Source organism: Lissotriton helveticus, chromosome 7 (assembly GCF_964261635.1).
Source record: "Lissotriton helveticus chromosome 7, aLisHel1.1, whole genome shotgun sequence".
Lineage (NCBI taxonomy): Eukaryota > Metazoa > Chordata > Amphibia > Caudata > Salamandridae > Lissotriton > Lissotriton helveticus.
In genome coordinates, this window is record NC_136068.1 from 110,610,914 (window position 1) to 110,631,216 (window position 20,303).

The 20,303-nt window shown below is 43.7% G+C and overlaps 1 protein-coding gene across 1 annotated transcript in view; it reads left to right on the forward strand.

Annotated features, from left to right (window-relative positions):
* Window positions 1-19,238, forward strand: part of COL20A1 (collagen type XX alpha 1 chain) — a 511,940-nt gene extending 492,702 nt beyond the window's left edge. Inside the window, exons 39-42 of the mRNA XM_078651638.1 lie at window positions 6,681-6,869; window positions 7,366-7,443; window positions 10,470-10,625; window positions 17,957-19,238. Coding sequence (XP_078507764.1) covers window positions 6,681-6,869; window positions 7,366-7,443; window positions 10,470-10,625; window positions 17,957-17,985 — 452 coding nt within the window. The 3' untranslated portion in view covers window positions 17,986-19,238. The remainder of the gene's footprint in view (window positions 1-6,680; window positions 6,870-7,365; window positions 7,444-10,469; window positions 10,626-17,956) is intronic.
* Window positions 19,239-20,303: the final 1,065 nt, after the last annotated feature.

Consider the following 20,303-nt stretch of genomic DNA (forward strand, 5'->3'; position numbering starts at 1 on the left):
CCTCCCCGCCTGTCCGCCGCTCCTCACCGCTCCTCGTCGCCTGTCCGCTGCTCCTACCCGCGCTCATGTCCGCCGCTCCTCCTCGCCCTCCTGGACTTTGCTCCTCCCCGTGCTCCTGATGTCGGCACGCACGTCGCGGCCGGCGCTACTTCCATGGGACTACTTTTTTTCTCGTAATTTTTTTAAATAACGTATATTTTTTAAATTTATATAGCCTATGTCCATCTGCACACCCTGACAATTTCAACGATGTATCGGGTGTGTGGATTTGCGCTGTGGTTCCCGAGTTTACCCGCCTCAAACGTTTAAAGTTCTTCCTTTATAATAGTAGTATAGATTTCCACACCAGTATTCTTTGAAATCTTGCTTCCCCTTCCTCTGTTTTCTACCACATTTAGGAGGAAATTTGTCTCTATTAGTTAAATAATCACTGCTAATGCCTGTTCCAGACTACAGGCCATAAGTTTGAATCCTACCAAGGCCAACACAACCTTCCATCCTTCCGAGGACAGTCAACTGAGAACCATCAAATCTGTGAAAAGAAGAACTCATTGATAACAGCACTTTAAAATGACAAAATGATGGTATGGATAGCTAAATAAAAATAAGTTGGCATTATTTTCTCTCCCACAATCTCCTGTAAGGGGTTGAGCAGATTCTCCAAGGGCCCTCAACTCAGTGCCATATATAATAATGCTTTGGGAATGAGCGACTGTCACTTCCAGTTTGCCCAAAATTATTCAATGGGTGGCCCCATGCAGCCCAAAGACCAATGACGATCTCGATATCGATATGGGAGACTCGGGTGTACCATATCACATTCTGTAGTGGGGGCAATCATTTTGCACTACACCACTGGCTTTCCTCTCAGTGTAATTGTGTTGTGGGCTAATCTCCCATCACTGCTCAGTGGTCTGAGAAGATTAGTCCTTCCTGCTCAGTTGCAGCAGGGGGGCGAGCAACAGCTGTGACTGCATGTTAGAGTCTGTGGTTTGCAGTATAACCCCCACACACAGAAAAGTGACAGGAAAGAGCGGTAACACCTCTGCTGCTACAGACGGGCATTATGAAGATCACACAGTGCTATAGTGTACACCTGGACAGTGAATTTCGACCATGAAAATGTTTTCTTCGCCCCGATTGTTGCTGGAAATCAAAATGTCCGGGGAGCAAGTGGGACATAAATGTTCATACATTTAAACATGCGCACAGCTGCCTGAGGGGTACTAATTCATTAGGCCTAGGGCAGAACCAGTTAATTATAATCTGGGTTAATTGAACTATGTGGCGGGGACGATCATGCCTCAGAGTTGACTTCATTTGATGGCAAGAAAAGGCAAAGTATGCAGCATAATGCATCGCATTTTGTGATAGTATTACTTCGTTATTACAATTCTTAACACTGTCTGCGCGTCGGTTTTACTTCATTAATAAAAGTTTAACACCCTGATATAGCAATATTCAAGAGAAAGGTGACCAGTCAAACTTTGTGAGGGGCCTTCCATTGCACTGCAACTTGTAACCACACTTTTAGTCACTGTTGATCGGTGTGAGCTACAAACAAAACATTATTTTTGTTAAAATCTTCAGATTATGCAGCAGTTGACGGATAATGTGGCAAATGTGGCAAACGACACGAAAATAGCATGAGTGCAGTGACCGTGATTATAAGCACTTGCACAGGAAGACTCTCCTCAGACCCCCCCAAAACGCGAAAAGAGATGTGCAGAGCGAGGCCTAGCTATGAACCCTACCCGAGTTTTGGAAAAAGAACAGCGAAGCACGTCTTTTCCTAGAAGCAAAACTCATGTGCTCTACTCCCATTCTTGTAGTGTTGGGTCAGGTAAGAGCAATGAGTGGTTAGATGACTGGATATACAAATCATTAACGTGTCCTACACATTTCTTCTTGCGCCATGAGTACTGCATACATTCAAACGGAGCTCCTGGTCTCTGCAGGAACCAACAACACGTCATTATTAATTACGGCGCAGAGGCACAGCACTGATGTCAGCACGCATGTCGCGGCCGGCGCTACTTCCATGGGACTACTTTTTTTTTCTCGTAAATTTTTTAAATAACGTATATTTTTTACATTTATATCGCCTATGTCCATCTGCACACCCTGACAATTTCAACGATGTATCGGGTGTGTGGATTGGCGCTGTGGTTCCCGAGTTTACCTGCCTCAAAGGTACAAAGTTCTTCCTTTATAATAGTAGTATATATATATATATATATATATATATATATATATATATATATATATATATATATATATCCAGAAACCTTCCCAAAGAAAAGGCAGAGGCCACAGCGGGGAATATCTTGAAGGCTTTTATTGCAATTTTCACGGCACATCGGGCGTATGCATTTAAGCTATTGTAGCTCCGTCAGCGCCCAGCATGGTGTGTAGGAGAAAGGTTCGTTGACGTTGATTAAATGAAAGTTCATCTGCTGCCGTATTTGTAGGTCGCTCCGCTCTCATTGGTGCCGAAATTGCACCATTCACAGCGTTTTTGTAGTTTTTCAAAACACTTCGTGTCCCAGCATGCAGCATTCTGCCAGGAAGGCATCCCAGTGGTAACACGACCCACTAAGTGGCATTGAACCTACTCTCCCATTGTTGTCGTGTCCCCTGCAACTTTCGGCCTCCTCGGGTCCCCAACTGCACAACCTTCCATCCCAAGGGTCCTCTTCACGGGGGTGAGTGCAGCGATGCGTCTCTCCCAGGACGGAGTAGTTGACTCCGATACCGCTACGTGTTTCCTTGTGAGTAAAGGTGGGCCTGATCAGAATTCAATACCTTGAAGACATGAGTGTTCATTTTGTTAAGCGCACATCCTGAAGTCATATTTCATGGTCCTCGTATATGTGATAATGACTAAAAAGGAAGGAAAGTGTACACAATTGAAATTGTCTAGGATCACACAATTTGGTAAAGTGGGGAAGGCCGGATTACTCACAGGTTTTGTGATTTCACGTTGTGCAGTTCATCACTATATATATATATATATCTATACTACTATAATAAAGCAAGAACTTTGGACCTTTGAGGCGGGTAAACTCGGGAACCACAGCGCCAATCCACACACCCGATACATCATTGTAATCGTCAGGGTGTGCAGATGGACATAGGCTATATAAATAAAAAAACTATTCGTTATTTAAGAAATTGACGATAAAAAAAGTAGTCCCTTGCAAGTAGCGCTGACCGCGACCTGCGTGGTGACATCAGGAGCGCGGGGAGGAGCGGCGTGCAGGAGCGGAAGAGGAGCGGCGGACATCAGCGCAGGGAGGAGTGGCGAGGAGTGGCGGAGAGGTGAACTGAAGAGCGCGGGGTAGGAGCAGCGGATGAGGTAAGGCTCCAGGGGATCCAGGGACAATGTTGGGGTGGGCGGGGGGCGGGCGGGGGCCGGGCTTCTACTAAGGGGGACCCAAGGACAATGTCGGGGCGGGCAGGGGCCCTGAAGACTCATTGCGAGGAGCGGCGGCTGAGGTAAGGCTCCAGGGGACCCAGGGACAATGTCGGGGCGGGTGGGCGGGGGCCTGGCTTCTACTCCGGGGGACCCACGGACAATGTCGGGGCGGGCGGGGGCCCTGAAGCCTCATTGCTTCCCGGACAAGGTTGGGACGGGCTGCTAGTATATATATATATATATATATATATATATATATATATATATATATATATATATATATATATATATATTCATACTAATATAGTAAAGAGAGAGCCCAAACCTTTGAGGCGGGTAATCTCAGAAACCACAGCACCAATCACAACACCCAATACAGCGTTGGAAAGGGCAGTTGCAGCGGAAGGACATAGGCTATGCAGATGCCCACCATATACGTTTAAAAGGTAAAAGAACCGTGCCAGCAAAGTAGTCCCTTGTGGGCGAGTCTGCGTTGTGCTGTGGGCGTGTGCTAGGGGCATGACAAACGCTGGGGGCGTGGTACGTTCCGCCCTTCATGCCATGTCTCATATCGTGTGCTGTGGACGTGTGCTGGGGGCGTGGGCGTGTGCGGGCGAGGGATTACGGGAAAAAAAGCGAGCGTTGTGCCTAATATTTAATTGTTTTTTCTTCCCAGGTTCTGTACATTCCAGCTCCGGGTGTCCGCCCTGCTCCCTTTAAATACCCCTGCACCCCATAATCATAACCCACCCTTACTCCTTAAAACACCCCAACACCCTTAAACACTAACCCATCTTAACCCTATAAATATACCCTGTATCCCAAAACCCAAACCTATCCCTAAACCCTAAAAATACCCCTGTACCCCAAAACCCAAACCTAGCCCTGAACCCTATAAATACCCCTGTACCTCAAAACCCAAACCTACTCCTGAACCCTAAAATACCCCTGTACTCCAAAACCCAAACCTAGCCCTGAACCCTTAAATTACCCTTGTACCCCAAAACCCAAACCTAGCCCTGAACCATAAAAATAACCCTGTACCCCAAAACCCAAACCTAGCCCTGAACCCTTAAAATACCCCTGTACCCCAAAACCCAACCTACCCCTGAATCCTAAAAATACCCCTATACCCCAAAACCCAAACCTAGCCCTGAACCCTAAAAATACCCCTATACCCCAAAACCCATACATATCCCTAAACCCTAAAACTACCCCTGTACCCCATAACCCAAAACTATTTCTGAACCCTTAAAATACCCAAACACCCCAAAGCATATACCTCAGTACTCCAAAACATATACCCCTATACCCATACTTACCTTATCCAAACATTTAAAAAAACATGCTTTTACCATTCATGCATTTACAACTAATTTTGTTGTAAATGTATGCGTGGTAAAAGCATATAAAATGTAATGCCATGCGTTATAATGGCATTGCGGAGTCATGGTACTTTCGTAATGAAAGTATGCGGAGTAATGGTATGCGGAAAGAAAGTTACGGAATAATGGGTGTTTACCCTCCCCCGGTAAGTACATTGGTGGCACGGCAGCCCACATCTCCAGCAACATACTCATATTTTTTCACCACCGATTTGAAAAATGCACAGGTCTCTCTCATTGATGGCCAGCATGACATACACTTTTAGACACACCTCCCGCCACAAGTTCTAGAATTGTGAAGTTTAGAGCTGGGGAGCTATGTTCGAATCTCGGCATCAGCTCAACATCCTGTGATTCCAGGCAAATCGCTTTGTCTCCCCGTGCCTACCACAAATGAATGTGTTCTTCTGTAATGTAAAACGTGCTCGAGTTCGCGTTATATAATATTGCAAGGAAAAATAAAGTAGGCAAACTCGAGTTCACACACTACTGAACGCACACTCTTAAGTGCATCAGCAGTGCACTGTGAATCGGAGCGTTTCACAGGCCTGTCACAGATAAGAAATGCTATCAAAACGAAATCCTACAAAACAATATACTACTGGCCGGCAGCAATTCATACCCGGACAACGTCGGGGCGGGCTGCTAGTATATATATATAGTGATGAACTGCACAACGTGAAAACAGAAAACCAGTCATTGATATACATATATATACATATATATACACTCTGCTTCCCCTATACCCACCATACCACAGACACTGCCCTCCAACCCTCCTTCCTTAACCACCACCCTGTTGGCATCAATGCGGCCCTTGGTCACATCACAGACCAAACATATTGGCCCCTTGGAAAATGTTTCAGAGAACCCATGGTCGGAATCGTCACACTTATAGCCATGTGATGGTTAATAGTTGTGTATGTACTGACATAGGCAGCGGGCAGTGGCAATGGGTACTCCAAGCTGCAGTAGCCTTCTGACGAGGGCTCTGGCATACATTTTTTTTGTTTACAAATTAGGCACTGCCAACAGGATTCTTTCCGACAGATGGAATGGCAGAACTGTTAGGGTAGGGTCATGACTTTTATTTTGTAAAAATCTCATGAAATTATGTCTATAATGCAAATTGTTGTGCTGTATTAGTCCGAGTCACATCAGATACCTGCAGGAGACTCGTTTGAACAAAAAATATCTCTATGTGAGGCACTTTCTGTGCAAACCAGTGTTCCACGCTTGAATATTATGCAAAATCACACAAAGTGAAATTCTCCGAAATTTTGCACTCTTAAAATTTGCATATTTTGTAGATGTCACCAAGGCAATTGAGATTTTTCTGGGCCTACTGTGAACTTAATGAGTGACAAACGCTGCTTCGCAAGTGGTTAATTTGTAAAATAATAAGTGCCAGGGCCCTGACCAGAAGGCCGCTGCAGATTTCACTACCCATCTCCCCTGTCATCACTGCCAAAACAACCACTAACCATCACTCACACCTGCAAGTGCGACAGTTCAGAATATTACAGGCCCCCAAAGCTAAAGGAATTGCTGGGGAGGCAAGTATTAGTAATTTTTAATGTATATTGTATTCCTAAACAACAGTTGTTCTGCTCATCTCTTAAATTAGATGAATAATGCTACCATGTGGCAGACAGTCATAAGTGTAGTGTTGACAATTAAGTGCCGGTGCTCAGCACCGGCAACCACTGGCTCAAATTAACCACTGCTGTCATTCCCTGACACCGTTCAGGATGACCGGCTTATCAATATATCTCCTTATTTAGCTGTCTGTCAGTCGACCTCACTTCAACTGCTGCCTTGAATTTGACGTCATCATGTCAAAGTCTAATCATTCATCTCCTCCTCTTTCCCCTCAGCTCACCTCTTGAAGCTGGACGCCTTCCTGGAGGAACGGAACAAGCCCCCAGTCCCAGTCCGGAAGGAGGCCCTGACTCCAGGACCGCCGGGTACCCCAGGGCTACGAGGTCGGCCGGGTCCCCGAGGCGAGGTCGGTGACGATGGGACACCAGGCCCACCTGGAAAGAGCGGATATCCAGGAGAAAGAGGTACATATGATTGTTCTCTTGTGGTCATGTTAGCTAGCTGTTGAGGTGAGTGGAGGGCAGAAGCTTGCTTACGGAAGACATGTTGGGGCTAATGTTGGCGCTAGAGCACACAGCCACAGGTTTCCAGTAGCTGAGCGATGATATTGACATAAATAGGATGCCCTTAGATGTATCGTTTATATCAGGTATAAAGCTGCAGATTTTGTCACTTTCTCCTCACTCACATCTCCTTCCTCCGTATCTGCCCCTGAGGTGGAACATACATGTCTAAATGAGAACAGCGCAGAGGCTGGTGGGAAATTTTCTCGAGCTCCTCCCTTCTAGAGGTCATGAGTTGAGAATCCGACAAGAAAAACAGCCTTCCGGCTTCCGAGTTTGATAAGTTGAGTTCCTTAAATTGTTTACAGGTAGCATCTTTTTTTATAGAGCATAGAAGCGGCAGAAGTGGTACTTGAAACGCTAATATAAGGAGTCATTTTCATGTTACTCCCCACAGGAAGACCTGGCATGAAGGGTGAGAAGGGCATCCCCGGACTGAGAGTGGAGGGCACTCAGGGCCCAGGTGGGATTGCAGGTAAGTGCAGCCTTAGAGAGGGCACTTCATGTGCAGGCCTTCAGTTAATCACTTTTCCTGACTTACAAGAGGGGGGCTGCTTGAGACTCAAGTGTGTGTGTGTGTGTGAGGGGGTCACCAGGAGAGTAGTTCTAATGTCCATCCCGAGAGACTGACAGTACTGGGAGCCTGAGGGAACAGGAGAGGTGCTGAAGTGCTTGGCAGGATGAAAGAATCCAAGGTAAGCTACAAAGGAGGAGTGAGGGAGCTCAGAGTGGATGCATCTGAGCAACACAATGCCCTGGTGCATTACTGACTGAGTATCGCACTCTGTGGGTGAGAGAGGAAATAACCACGATTGTGAGAGAGGAGTGACTGAGTGAGAAACAAAAAGTGAAGTGCCAGGCAGGTGCCACCAATGAGTATGGATAATAAACCATTGAAAAGAGGATGCGAGGGATGGTGAGTGAGTATGTGATAGATTTGGTCAGTGACAGAGTCAGTGAGACGCTGAGTGATTAGGTGACTAGATGAGTGAGTGCCTCAGTGGCTGATTGGCCGCTGAGGTGATGGTGTGCACCGCAGATGTCCGAGTTTCTGAATGACTTGCTCTAGGCAAAATTCCCAGTGCTCTGAACCCAGCCAACCACCCCGCCGACACGCTTCCGGCAAACTCAGTCAAAGACCTCACCCCATTGCTTCTACCTCTCTGGTCGAAGATCATAAACAGTTCCCTCCAACAAGGATGCATCCCAGACACCCTCAAAATAGGCCAGGTCTCACCCATTCTAAAGAAGCCTACGGCAGTCCCCACGGACCTAAGCAACTATCGCCCAATCTCCAATATCCCCACCCTAGCAAAGTTGCTGGAAAAATGTGTACATCTACAGCTAACGAAACACATTGATCATTTTGACCTACTCTACCAACACCAATCGGGTTTCCGCGCTGGCCACGCACAGAATCAGCCATGACACACATCATTGATGATGCGCTGCAAATACTTGACCAAAATGGATCCTGTTTACTCATCCTACTTGACCTGTCTTCAGCCTTTGATACGGTTAAACACGAGAACCTGTTAGACCTCCTGAAACACAGAATGGGCTTATCTCGGGCAGTGCTAAATTGGTTCACCTAATTTCTCCAAAACCGGACACAACAATTTAAAATCAAGAACACCCTATCCAAGCCAGTCCCAGTGACCTTGGGGGTACCGCAAGGATCAGCACTATCTCCAACACTGTTTAATCTCTTCCTGGAACCTCTAACGGAAATTCTACAAACCTCTAATGTGCAATACCACATGTATGCAGACGATACACAGCTATACCTCAAAATACACTCCTTAGAGGACATCAAACTACTCAACACAGCTCTTAGAAACACACAAACGTGGCTGGCAGAAAATCATCTTAAATTGAATGCCCTAAAAACTGAATTTCTTCTAATAGCCCCACCGGCCCAAATCCCGAAAGTGCAAGACTGGATCAAACATATTACGGCGTTCAATGTACAACCGATCATTGTGGATTCAGCGAAGTCACTTAGAATAACTTTAGACAGTAACCTCAACATGCAAAAACATATCAGTAATGCTACAAAGGGAGCCAACTTCAGATAAACACATTGCGGAAACTAAAACCCTTCCTTCCACACAATGACTTTAAGCAGGCAGTACAAGCTCTGGTTATACCCAGAGTGGAATACGGTCGCGTCACCCTTTGTGGATTGCCCAAAGCATCAACTGCACCCCTTAGAGCCTCAATCAACGCTGCAGCAAGACTCATAACTGGATCTAAACGTATTTCCCACATATCCCCGGACCTTCAATCCCTGACCTGGTTACCCCTAGATGCAAGAAATCAACTGAAAATTGCATGCATGACGCACAGATCCTTACATCAAAAGACCCCCAGTTACCTGGCACAGAAACTGACGATCTCTGGTGGTACCAGACCCTCAAGAAATGCAGAAAAATTACTCCTGAAACCACAAAAGTTCCATAAGAAAAAAACCGATAATAGATCCTTCTCTGGGATGGCACCCAGAATTCGGAATGCCTTACCCCCTGAAATCAGACTTAACCCGTACACTATTGCTTTTAAAAAGGAAGTTAAATCCATCCTCATGGCCAAATACACATGAGTTTGGTCTGCTGAATCAATAGGACGAAAGACAGATAAGCTCTCAACCACAAGACACTTAATGATGCCAAATATAACTATATTGTTTTTCTTTTTATATTCTTTGTATTGCTGTGTGGATCTATTTCTTATGGCTTGTATATGTAACATTTACTGTTTGTATAGCGCTCTGATGTCCGCTAGGATCTTGTTCGCGCTTTATAAAACTCTTCAAATAAATAAAATAAATAAATAAATAAATACGTCTGAATGAGTGATACATGATGTGATCCAGGATATATCAACAAAGGGGAGTGGATAAGTGCAAGCATGAGTGATTGACTGACTCCCCGTAGTGAAAGGTACGTTATGAGGGAGATTGTAAAAATAGAATGGGTGAGCATATTGAGTTTTTTATGCCGGTATAAAGTGATTGAGAAGGATGAAAGGGTGAAAGCGTGAATAAATAATCCCTTTGTGGTGACTGGTTACTTAGCTGGTACATGTATTAACTGTACACTGTATGATAGTGAAAATCTTATCATAAAACCACAACAGTGAGTTTGTGCTCTAGTGAGTTCACAAGGCAATACATGTGATTTATATTTGGTAATAGTGCAAATGAGGGTTTCAGTTATTGAATGGCTGATAGAGGAGTGGATTAGCGAGTCACAGAGTGTATTGGAATACACATGTGTAGTTGATGATGTCACAGCATGTTTCAAGATGAGGGCCTGGTTGACTCGGAGACTGAGTCACTGGCTGGAGTGCCTTGGTTTAGGACTGAGCCTGGGTGCAAGTGTACATGTGAACCCCTAATGCCTCTACGTCAGACTGGGTGAGCATGTTTGTATACAGTGAATCACTCACAAAACTGCCTGTAATTTGTGCACTCTTCTCTCTGCCTCCATTTTCTGACAGGTCCTCCTGGGGAAGAAGTTGAAGGTAAGCAGGGCCCCAAAGGCTCCTCTGGATTCCCAGGACCTCCGGGTGCTCCGGGACCCCAAGGACAGCGCGGTGAGCTGGGCCCCCCGGGGGCTTGCGACTCTTCAGGATGCCGAGGTACAAGGACGGAAGGTACGTATGACATCAGCAGGAGGCAAGGCCTGGATTTCAACTGTCCAAATTGTGGCCATCAGAATGGGCATGCATTAGCGACGCGGCCAGGGAGACTGACGCTGGACACTGGGGATCAAGGTTCGATCCCTGGCTCTGGCGGCAGGGGTCTGCCCAGCACCATGCGACTCTGGACAATAGCTTGCTTAATCTCCCCAATGGCCCCCAGCGCCGAAATACCCCTTCGGGGGTGATTCGTGCGCTATACAAGTACTGGATTTTATTTATTTATTATTCAATGTAGAAAATTACATCAAATAAGTTGGTTCGTGTGTTCGGTTACAATAGTTTTTTCATTATAATTATTCTTTTCCACCAGGTCAATTTTATTTTGTTTCTTGTTCTGAGCCAGTTGGGCCAGTGTGCATTCCTGCCTGTCGACATAGTGCCGAAACCCAGAGTGGGTAGCTGCCATGCTTTATAAGCTTTTAACTTGTTGGTGCTGTCTGTCATTGACAGCCAATCACAACCCCTGTCATGACCCTCGAATCGCTATTAAAAACATGAATGGATGCATCTAAGTTGCCATGCAAGGATGCTGCATTATCCCTACATTGCAAAAGGAACCAATGTTTATCAATCAAGCCCACCATCCATAAATGTTCTATTACAACCACTAGCCTCTCAAATTGTAATTGTAAATGTATTTATACAGCACTTATGACCCCTGACAAGGCATTTAGACGCCTTTTTTGGCAAGTAACATGCTGCTCCGGAACCCAAGACTCTGAAACCCAAGATTAGTAGTTAGTAGTTAGTAGCTTAGTAAAAAAAAAAAATCTTTTTTTCTTGTGCATTGGTTGTGTTAGGTTTGTGATCTTGATTTCATGCGTATTTAGTAGATTTTGGTCAGGGTTAGATGATAGGAATGGGTTTGAAAAGGGGGAGTTTGGACTAGGGATAGAATGATAGGAAAGGATTTGTAAATGGTAAGTAGTAAGCTTTTTGATAAGTCGTGGTCCTGTGTGCTTGCTAGGTGGGTTGGATGGCACAAAAAAGAGGTCATATAGGGAAATTGGGGCAGCAAATTTGGCTGCCACAACGGATGGATTAAGGGTTGTTTGGAGGGGGGTGGATAATAGGGGTGTCTTGGGTACCGTGATTAAGAAACATCCTGCATTGATCTCGGATTGTCTAGATATTGACAGCTGCGGGGGTAACTTGATTAAATCATTTGGTGAAGTCTGCTTCGCAATAAAAAGCGAGATTTCCAAGCCAACATCAAGGAAAGTTGAGGAAGCCCCAAAATGGTTTGATGCCTCTTGCTCGAAGGCAAATCGGGATCTAAGGGCTGCTCTTACGGCCAAACCACGGGATATTCCCCAGGTAAGGCTCTTGAGAGCAAGGTATAAATCCACCCTGCGTATTAGATCCAATGAACTAGTTAAAGGTCATTGGGAATCCCTTGTACGTACAGCCGCCCTAAAAGACACTCCAGGGTTCTGGAGGGAGGTAAAGAACTTAAGATCACTTGGCTCAAATATAACATCAATTAACTGTAACATCTTGGGACCTGTGTGGGTGGAGCACTTCTCAAAGATTTATGCTGTATCTGATCACCCTGTAGTAAACCTTCCTCCCCCAACTCCTTTAAACAGTACATTGCTTGAGGTAGAGGATGCTATTGCCGAATCTGCCAGTAATAAAGCACCTGGCCCAGATGGTCTTTCCATCGACCAATTAAAATGTGAAATTAATTTCTGGGCACCGATACTATGCAATGTATTCAATAAATTAAACACACGAATCCATCCATGTAACCCGACTATGAAACAAAGCCTTATGCATTTCATGTTTTTCTGTGATTTCTTTAAATTGTTTACTGTGCACTTTTTAATGCCATATTGCAGGAAACACGATCTCCTAGATTTTAGGATTGCAATGAGGAATTTGCTGATGTTAGGTACTGATGAAATAATATTTAGAGTGAGCTGTTTTCTCAAAGCTGCTGTTCGCTCACGAGCTACTTTGCACATTGATTGATAAGAACCCACAATTTGCATATTGCACTTTATATCATCTTCTTTTCTGCACATTGTAATTTGCACATATATACTTGTTCGGATAGTTGTCGCTGTTTTTAAGAATTTTAAAAAAAATACTGTATATATTGTCTTGTCTTTTTAACATGTTTCTGCATTTTTGCACATCAGACAGATTATATTTTTTAGCAGTTCATTCTTGTATTGTACTGTATGCCATTGCATTTGTTGTGTACTTTTATGGATTTATTTTTTCCGAATAAAGATCTTTGACTGACTGACTGACTGACAAAAAAGAGGTGACAATTTGAGAAGGAGGTTTGTGATTTCATAGTAGTAAGAAAGGTTTGGATGAGACAGCAGGGGAGGGATTGGAAGTAGTCAAGTCTGCTAAAGTTGTTTGAGTCAGTCCTAAAAGGGGCTGTGCTATTGCTTAGAGCAAAATGTGGGTGTTGAAACAGGGAAAGTATGTTTTTTGCTTAGGAGGAGATGTGGTTTAGTGGTTAAAGTGCCAATTATAGAAGTAAGGGCCATATGTACAAAATCTGAATTACGATTTCCAAATTGCTGGGCTTACCAAATCATAATTAAGAAATGACAATTCCTAATGTAGGAAAATGTATATCTATTAAATTGTGATTCCTAGTGGGTCGCAAAATCGACCTTCCTCATGAATAATAATGCGGAAGGTTGGGGCTTGCGACCCATTAGGAATTTTAGCCATCAAAGGGATGGTGGCTTGCATGGGTCAACAAGCTACCATATCTGTGACTGCTTTTTAATAAAGCAAACTTTTTTTGATTTTTTAAAGCTGTCCGTTTTTCTTAAAGGAAAACAATGCCTTCAAAAAATAGGAAATTAAACTTTTGAGTTTAATTTTGTAAGAGTAGGCAGTGGTCCATGGGACCACTGGCAGCTCCTAAAAATATTTTTGTTCACATTCTCAAAGGGGAAGCGGTCCATTGGGGACCCCTTCCCATTTGAGAAAGGTTACCACTAACTTTTAGTAGTTGGTAGAAAATTTTGTGACTGTGGGATAAGCAACTAGCGGCTATCTTAGGTGCCATTCAACATAGGAACCATCTCATATGCGGACGATACGCAGTTAATTCTGGTCCTTGACAAAAACACCACACAGGCAAAAGGAAACTTCCGCTCATGTCTTACGGCCTCTTTTCAGTGGATAAAAATCAACCACCTAAAGTGCAACTCTGAAAAGACGGAAATACTTCCTCTATGACAAGGGAACACCTTCTCCCCCAAGATTTGGTGGCCAGCTAACACTCCCCCTCCTCCAAACACAGTAAAAGTGGTTAGAAATCTGGGTATCAAATTTGATGCTACATTATTCTTCAAACAGCAATCACTGGCAGCCACTGGAACATGTTTCCATTTCATAAAATCTCTCAAAAAGTTTTCCGATCTACTTCCCATTTCAGCCAGACAGGCAGTTGCTGTGGTCCTAATCATGTCCAGATTGGATTACTGCAACAGCTTGTATGCAGGGGCCAATAAGTCAGTTTTACACAGACTACAAATAGTCCAACACGCGGCAGTACGTCTGGTGCTCAAATGGCCCAGGAGGTCATCTGCATCGGCGGCCTTAGAAGCATTACACTGGCTCCCCATTCATAAAAGAGTCCTGTTTAAGATCCTAATCATCACTTTCAGAATATTTCACTCCTCAGGACCACACTACCTTCGGCCTAGATTCACACATTACATTCCCTCCTGGAGTCTCAGATCATCGAATGCTAACCTGCTAAAACCACCAGCATTTAGATAAGTCTCAAAAGGAGGCAAATCACTCGCAGTGATCGGGACTAAAGCATGGAACCAACTCCCCAACCAGCTTCGTCAGATCCATTCTGAAACGCTCTTCAGGAAGGCCATACAAACTTGGATCTCTTCATCCTCCAATGCACCCTGCAGAACTCTTATCTAACTCCTTGCTCCCTTGCCCATTTTCTATTCAGGAATCCGCATAGCGCCATGATGCTCCTCAGACTGATAGCTGTGCTCTACAAATGTCTGTTTACATTACATTACTGTAATTCGGTCGCAAAACATTAATGCATACCTCTGCAATTCGGTAGTTGGAAGGGATGGCCTAAACACGCCACTTCCACATACCAAATCGCCAACCAAATTTCAATTCAGTAATAAGTTGTCAAATCACAATTTGCCATTTTTACATACCAAAATGCATTTTTACTTACCAAAATGCGTTTTGCATTCGCAAATGGACTGATTCTGCAATTCGGCCCGCAGAACTTCAGGTCACCAATTATGTACTTTTGTCATAATAAGAGACCGAGACACAATCATTCAGTTTTATCACCATTTAAATGAAGTGCATTTAAACACATCATATTCCTGATCTATGGCGTGCAGTTATGGAAGTATCTAGCTGAAGTAAATTCCCCAGCTATTGATACCACTATCTGTGAATCATCAGCATAAAATATTAGGGATAGCCCAAACTTCTGTAACAAGTTTGCCAATTCCGAAATACAGAGACGTAGAATAGAATCTTGTGGCACTCCACATCAAAATATCTCTGTTTACAAGAGTAAGAGGCAATCCGAACTGTCTGTGTCCGTTTTGTTATAAAAGAGAAAAACCAGTCTAAGGCATTCCCTTTAATCCTGCACATTGGCCCTTATCCAATAAGTTCCTTATGTCATCTAACACCATCGCAATGGTGGTCTCTACAATGAAGGGACCTAAACCCAACCTCAACTTTGTCCAGTAAGTTATTATTTTCTATATGTTTGACCAATTGCCTATTAATTTCCTTTTCCGTTATTTTCGTTGGCCCATTTCATCTGTTGCCTTTCAAAGCAGAAGATGTCACTAAGAACAGGCTATCAGTCAAATCTGCTGCCCCCAATGACGCGTGCCCCATTGTATCTTCTCTCTCGGCCCTTAAGGCTATCTTCAACCTCCCGCTATTTACTGCGTTCTACAGAATTCACTGGAAACATGCCAATGTTCTGACCCTTCTTAAGAAACCATTGTTTGATCCCAAGGTGCTTTCCAGCTACATTCCTATTTCTTTTCTACCCTATGAAATGAAATGAAATGAAAAATTATATTTATATAGCGCCCAAACTACCCGGAGGCCTTGCAGCGCTTTAAACCGATTGCTATGGCGAGCTACCGGGAAGATTAACACGTTTTTGCGTACAAGTGTGTTTTCAGCGCTTTCCTGAATGCCATCCGATTTGCATTCCCTCTCAGGGCGAGGGGAAGAGAATTCCAGAGCCTCGCAGCCGTATGAGAGAAGGAGCAACCACCCCACCGGGCTTTGTTAATTTTAGTTGTGGTCGCTAGATGCAATGATCCGGAACGAAGAGTTCTGGAGGGGGCGTAGGGCACAACTAAGGGGAACAAGATGGCAGGGCCAGTTCGATGGAAAGATTTGTGCACAATGCACATGGCCTTAAACTGAGCTCTCTCAGCCACTGGAAGCCAGTGAAGATCTTTTAGGGCATTCTTGACTGACTGCCAACGGGGTATGTTGTACAGTAATCGAGCAGCACAGTTTTGCGTGACTTGAAGCCTATGGGTCACTGCTGCCGGGGCTCTTAGATATAAGGCATTTCCATAATCTAGACGGGAGAGTATCAGGGCCTGAACCATGACCCTCCTTGCCTGGAGAGGAAGCAAAGGGAGCACTTTACGGAGCATCTTCATAAGCCCTACACACGTAGCGGCTGTTTTGGTGGCTTGGACCGAGAAGTCAAGCGCTTTATCAAGCCAAATACCAAGGCTCTTTATCTGCGGTTTAGGGGGGGGGACGCCAGATGGAGACCAAGGGAGTCAGAGGATGCTGCTGAAGTTTTCATAAACTTGTTAATCACTGACACACCTCTTATATAGCTTCTTAACCTCGCTCATTTGGGTTTAATGGGCTAACTTCTGCACTGAGGCTGTCGTCATAGCTACCACTGATGACAGATGACTCATCAAAGATAAAGGAACCACTGCCGAGCTTAGTCTGTGAGACTCATTGGCAGCTTTTGACAAGATACCCACGCCTTCCTGCTCAAACATCTGTATGACACAGGCAATTGCTGCTCCGCATTTCATTGGTTCTGGTGCTTCCTCTCACCATTGACCCAGTTGGTTCCTCTCTCCCTTCCACTCAGCTGTCGTCAACATCGTGTGGGGGGGTACCACAGGGATCCTCTATGTAATCCACGCTCATTAACAAAGACATAGCACGATTAACATCCATCACCAGATCATTCAGCTTTACAATAATCTACGCTGATGATACACAGCTGATCCATTCTCTTTGGCATGAAACTCTAAGCACCCAAACCAACATCACTTAATGCATAAACTCAGTAACAGACTGGATGAGCAATAACTGTCTCAAGCTCAATGGTGAGAAAACCAAAATCAATGTTTTTCGCAGAGACACTGCCCTCTGTACCAATACTTAGTCGATACCTGGTGGCCCTGCACCCCCACTCCCCCAAACCCTCTAAACCCACCAGGAACCTAGGCATCTCTGTTGATAATCAACACAAAATAATCAACCAAGTAACCACTTTCTCTGCCTGATGCTTTAACATTCTCAAGATGCTTAGGAAAATATTTAAGTGGCTGCCTCTTGATTCTCAAAAACAACCATCATCCAAGCGCTCATCATGAGCAGATTAGTCTACGGCAAAGAACAAAAATCTCAGTATTACTGCCCATCTCACCAACAGGCTGTAGGTTGTATGGAACACAGTCGCCAGGCTCATTCTGGACTTGAATCACTGTACTTCCATCACAGGCTTCTTTTGAACTTCATTGTCTCCTTGTACACAAGTGTGTGGTCTTTAGACTCCTTTGTCACATGTAGAAGGTGCTCAACAATATTAGCCCCTCCTACCTCAGCAACTAAATCCACATCCATGTTCGATACAGACATCTTTGTTTGGCATCCCTCCTCCTTGCCCACACACCCCACATCTATGGATCCAAAGCAGGAGGTTGCCACAACAGTGTGGAACAAACTATCACTCAATATTCACTCCACCACCACCTACTTGAATATCAGAATACAAAATCTAGCTGTTTTGTCTCCTCTTACATTATTCGGCCTCCTGGCCTTTCTTTCTTTACTCTCAGGATACCATTTTTGAGTGACATGCGCATGCTACAAATAATGTTAACCTAACATATCATACTGTAGAGGGGCATTCTGTCTTTGCACATTATTGGATTAGATATAATTAGGCTATGTTTCTGTGTATTTGTTGTGATTGTTTCTTCTCTTTGCTAACACTTCCATCACTTGTTTACCCGTAGAGACTGAAGAGGAGGACTACATCCCATGAGTGCTTCTGCAATGTCGCCTCTAATAGCTCTCTCTTGGCTCCCAAGTAACCTCTGAAGCAACATTTGTACCCATGCAAGACAAGCAAGCATCACTAACATTGAACCATCCTGATCAATGAAGAACATGCCCAAAGGTGACTGAATAGATGGTGTCCAGGGAAACTGTAAGGCAAAGGCAGTCCATGCTGCTTTCCTCAGGCACAAAAGGCTGAGTACTATAGATGACCACCCACTGTGTCAGCAGTTACTGGCATTCAGGTGTATGTGAAACAAGAAAAGAGACTTTACGTGACTGTGCATGAGAAGAGTCATTGTCTAGAGGAGCAATCATTCAAGTAGCAATCACTTGAGAATTATTACTATATCACTACTGATAATATTCAGCCTGTTTCATGAGTTGGAAGTTTCAGCCCACCTGTTGTCCGATGGCACCGCCACACATCCATTTAAATGTTGGACACCAATCGCATGACAGAAGATGGAACAATTGACTTTCCAGAATTTCTTACAATGATGGCCAGGAAAATGAAAGGTACAACGTGGACGTGGAGGAATGTCCCAGCATGGACTGGGAGACCGGTTTTCAACTCTGTTAGGTCACATTGGCAATACACAGAAGTGTTCCAGTGTTATTTCCCACACTCCAGTGTTACTTCCCACACTCCATGGGCTTTACAGAGGTAGAGGCAACATCGACATCTGATGGGGTCAATGGGTCACCATACCATAGTTTCTGCTGCAATATGTCGTTGGAAGAGCCACCGAAGGCATGATGATGAATGTTTGAGCCAGTGAAGGAATTTCCCCTTGGCAAGACCTCAGCTAGTGAATAATGACCCAAGGGCCAGTGGGCTTTCCCCAAAGCTGCACGGGGCCACCAACAGGTCTTCTGGAAAGGATGTCATTGTATGACCAGACTTCCCTTGTATTATCTCTCATGCTCTGCTCTTTTATCCACCTTTCACCAATATCTTGAAAAAAACCTATTTATGCACTGAGTGAAATCATATCTTTTCTATTCTGTAAATAGATGATTGTAGAAGTTTATGGTTGTCACCACTGGGATTTTATTCCCCATTATATGAATTTTTGATAAATATAATAAAATATGACATTGTCATTTATTTTATGATGAAAAGGTAATTTGTCCCAGACTATCACTAAACAGTGACAGTTTCCATGAGTTATTTGTATGCACATTGAAGAAAAGGAAAACTAAATCAAATGCTAAAATTAAACTTCTCTGTCCTGATTGCAAGTGTCAGAACTCTCAAATTTCTCGATTCAGTTCATTTTGGTACATTCATTCCTGTTTATACCATTATAGGTTAAGAACAATAATGCCGAGAACATTAGGTCAGAATGATCTACTCATGCATGTAACCAGGAAGTAGTAGATTCCCAAATGGATGAGAGCTAGTAGGTGACTTAGGGCCTGATTTATATTTTGTCATGAAGCCCAGCATATGTCAGAATGGCAGAGGTCTTACTACCTGCCACCCTGGCTGCAGCAAAGCCCACCATTTTAAGCGATCTCAAGCGGCCTCTCAGATTGCTTTTCTTTGGTGTCCTGAGCAGAAAAACCTATATCAGATTGTCCTTTCAAAATGAGGAGAACAGTCTGATATAACTACACCATTAGCCCCAACTCAATCAGGCTGTCGATGTAGGGTTTCCTTAAACAAAAAAATATTAAAAACTACAAGAAATATTAGTACATATGTAAAAAATACATTTGATTTTTATTTATTACTGTTAGGTTTAGGACATACTCTTTAAAAAAATCTTCAGATGTTACCATCCGTACTCAACATCATATGAATGTTTTTGAATATTGTCCTTTAGTTTTTCTTTTCCTTTAGTTTTAATCGGGGATGAGAGGGAGACTGAGTGTGCGGTGGCGTGGTCCGGTTAAATATTGCCTATCTTGGTATTTTAGAGAGAGTGTTCACTTTTATTGAGAATGTAAGCACATCATCATTCCCAAATATACCTGTATACTCTGTAAAAGCGAGGTGAAAATAGCGAGAAAGGTTGGGATGCATTGTTGGTGATTTATGGAAAATTTCATAAAAAGAAGTTTGAAAAAAATTATAATTAATCTACATATTAACACAAATTCTCCATATTTAATACAATATCCAAATCGCTGATAGACTGATTGAAATGTCTTCTTTTGTATCTCAATTTAGACAGCACATTATTAGAATTCATGTATCATGATATCCCATAAAAAATATTTATAAGTAAAAAATATTTACAGCCATTTTTTATTATAATTTGTTTTGTTATAAGTGTTTTTTAATGTTTTTATAAT